The sequence below is a fragment of the Merops nubicus genome, unplaced genomic scaffold (genome assembly GCF_000691845.1).
Source record: "Merops nubicus isolate BGI_N331 unplaced genomic scaffold, ASM69184v1 scaffold11836, whole genome shotgun sequence".
Classification (NCBI taxonomy): domain Eukaryota; kingdom Metazoa; phylum Chordata; class Aves; order Coraciiformes; family Meropidae; genus Merops; species Merops nubicus.
Window position 1 is genome coordinate 1907 of NW_008615647.1, and position 2742 is coordinate 4648.

The window sequence follows — 2742 nt, forward strand, 5'->3', positions numbered from 1 at the left end:
GCACAGTTCCTTCTGTCCACCTTGGCTTCCTATAAGGACAGCTGGAAATACTAAAGTCTTCAACAGCTGCAGCAAGATTTTCTGGAGCTCACCTGTTAAAGCCCTGATAAAAGACCTTGCAAGATGAAAATGCAAACAGGGGCAGCCAATTTTCACTGATAGCTGTTGGATTTAGGTGCCTAATTCACTTTTATGTCTTTATAGTAGCATCATTTCAGGGGGGAATTCTGTAGCCAATGGGATTTTTTAAGAGATTGGAGCTTCCATGGGCAGAATACATCGATGAATCAATACCAAGGGAAGCAGGACTATTGAACTAAAGGAGTTGACAGGTTTGAAAGTTTTTAAGTTTATCTGCTTATTTAACGAGTCACACTGTAGTTGTCTGCCCTGAAACAATTTCTGTTCCAGTTTCTGCTCTGAATTGCACACACTACTTGTCAGAGAAAATATTTCAGACAAATTTTTAAAAGTCGCCACTGAAAGCACGCTGCTTCCTGAAAATAGGTTTTGCTGAGTAGGCTAGAACCACTGCCTGGAAGTTGGAATTTAAAAAACCAACCAAACAACAACAAACAATAAACCTAGAAAAAACGCATACTTTTCTTTGGGAAGAAAAGATACTGTTACAAAGATACACATACTGTTCTTTTGGTATCTTGGAAGTTGTCGTCAAGCACAAGTTACCGAATTTCATGTTAAGGTTACTGATTAAAAGTTTTGGAGCTGCACTGTAGAGGAGGTTAGCATAGATTAATCTATTTATTGGCTCTTTCTGGCCTTAATATCTGTAGTCTGTGCCTGCAATGGAGTGCAACAGCAGGATTGTGCTGGCAAGGACTAGACAAGTGTGTTGGGTAAATACGGAAGGTGTATTGATTGGTGGGGGATGGAGGAAGTATGGTGGCTTTATTACTGTCTTTATTGAGGTAAATTGATTTACTGGAGGAGAGGGAGAAGTTAATTCTTTGTATTAATCATCCTGTGTTCCAGGGCCCAAAATTAATGAGCATCACTTTCTCTGTAAAGGTGTTTTATTAATGTAAAAGAATGTTTCTTTGGTTATTGTGCTCTGCTTCTCTTCATGTCTTTTGTGCTGTTTTTAAAAAGTGGTACAGAGAGAGCTGTTTATGCAGACTGTAATTCTGCTTTTGTGTTACACACAGGTTAGGACTGGACCATGGCAGTGCAGTTCCTGCGGAAGGCATCTGTGTGGTGCAAGAAGCGCAAGGTTACGTTGTTGGCCGTTTCTTGCACGGGGCTGTTTGGCGCTAACCTTTCCTATCACCTGTTTCCTGAGCAGACGTTCAAACTGTTGCATGAGTGCTGGTCAGAGGGGCAGCCAGCTGAGCTTTCACAGAGGCTCTCTGGCGTCTTTCAGGATGTCCTTCAAGATACTCATGTGAAGTCCCCTGACTCGTATCGAGCCTTTGCAGCTTCTGGCTTCCACCCTGTGAGTGCTGGAATCCCCTGGCTGCCTGCAGGCTCTTTGGTGGGCATCCCACCTAACTTTGATAGCACAGCTGAGGATAAAAAAGGAATAGTCAACCATGTTGTTGTGATCAATGGCAAAGAAGTAAACTGGGAGAGCGACGAAGGTATTGCTCTGACAGAAGCTCTGACGTTCTCACGTGAAGCTCAGAAGTTTGCCATTGCCAGAGAAGTTGTGTATTTGCAGAAGGGCAGCCCTTTAGCAAGAGCAGCTGTCGCTCCAGCTTGCTTAGCTGGTACGTTTCTCTGCGGGAAAGGTATAAAACTACTTCTGGGTTTATCTCATGGCCCCAGGATACTTCACAACATCTGTAACCTCATAACTGCTGCTGGTGGACTAATGTGCTATTACGTTTCTTATGATGCATTGACCTATCACCTAGACTGCAAGGCTGACAGAAGGGCAGCTCTTGTTTCCAAAGACTATGCCAGAGGTGGGGTTGAATTTTATGACAAAATCTTGTCCTGCAACAGGGTTCTTCGTCATCTTATGGGCAAACAAGGGATGAAAATATATGCCCCAAGTGGTAACCTTTTCCCAGGGCACTGGTTCAGAATAAAGTATACCCCATACACTTACCGAAGAGATTTGATTATGAATATTTTAAGAGAGTTCCAGGCATAGGAAGGGAGCACTTGAATTTTAAACTTGTGAATTATGTATTCTCTTGGAACACTGCTGTGCTGCTTTTTTTTTTTCCTTAGAATTTTGGAGTTTATTTTTGCATGTAGTTCAGAAGGGATTATTGCATATTCTGTGAATAAAGAATTCTCTAAAATATTAAAAGCTTGCTTCAGAAATGCCCTGTTCTGTGTGCATCTGAAATCACAGGACTGCTGAGGAGGGGAACTACTCAGACACTGCTCTGGAATTCTGCCTCTTTGCTTGGCCTTCCTGCCAGTGCAGTCTGGCAAATGGTAAAAAAGGTAAATGGTAAAAGGGTAAAGTCCAGTGGGGGGTTTTGGGAGTATTAGTATTTAAACTGAGGTGTTTATATGTATGTTTGCCATTCCTCCGATGAGACAACCCAGAGATGTTTAAAAAACTGGGCAGTCCATTGTATCATGCTGTTGTATGAAACAGCAAGACACAGTGTCTCTGTTCTGTGTAAGTTCTTGCACCATGTAAATTCTTATGCTGCCATCACTATTCATCAAGAGGGCGTGCTAGTTATACTGCAGTTCATACTAAAACAGCCAGATTATTACCAGTACCTGCAAAATTTTGCTTACATTTAGTTCTGCTTTCTA

The 2742-nt window shown here is 42.1% G+C and overlaps 1 protein-coding gene across 1 annotated transcript; it reads left to right on the forward strand.

Moving 5' to 3' along the window:
* Positions 1 to 1180: 1180 nt before the first annotated feature.
* On the forward strand, positions 1181 to 2157 carry TMEM177 (transmembrane protein 177). The gene has a single exon (XM_008942588.1). The coding sequence runs from the start codon at positions 1181 to 1183 to the stop codon at positions 2114 to 2116; it is 936 nt and encodes a 311-aa protein (XP_008940836.1). The 3' UTR covers positions 2117 to 2157.
* The last annotated feature ends 585 nt before the right edge of the window (positions 2158 to 2742 follow it).

Bases quoted from the DNA above. Each gene is read 5' to 3' on its own strand.
- TMEM177 (XM_008942588.1), top strand. From the start codon at position 1,181: ATGGCAGTGCAGTTCCTGCGGAAGGCATCTGTGTGGTGCAAGAAGCGC.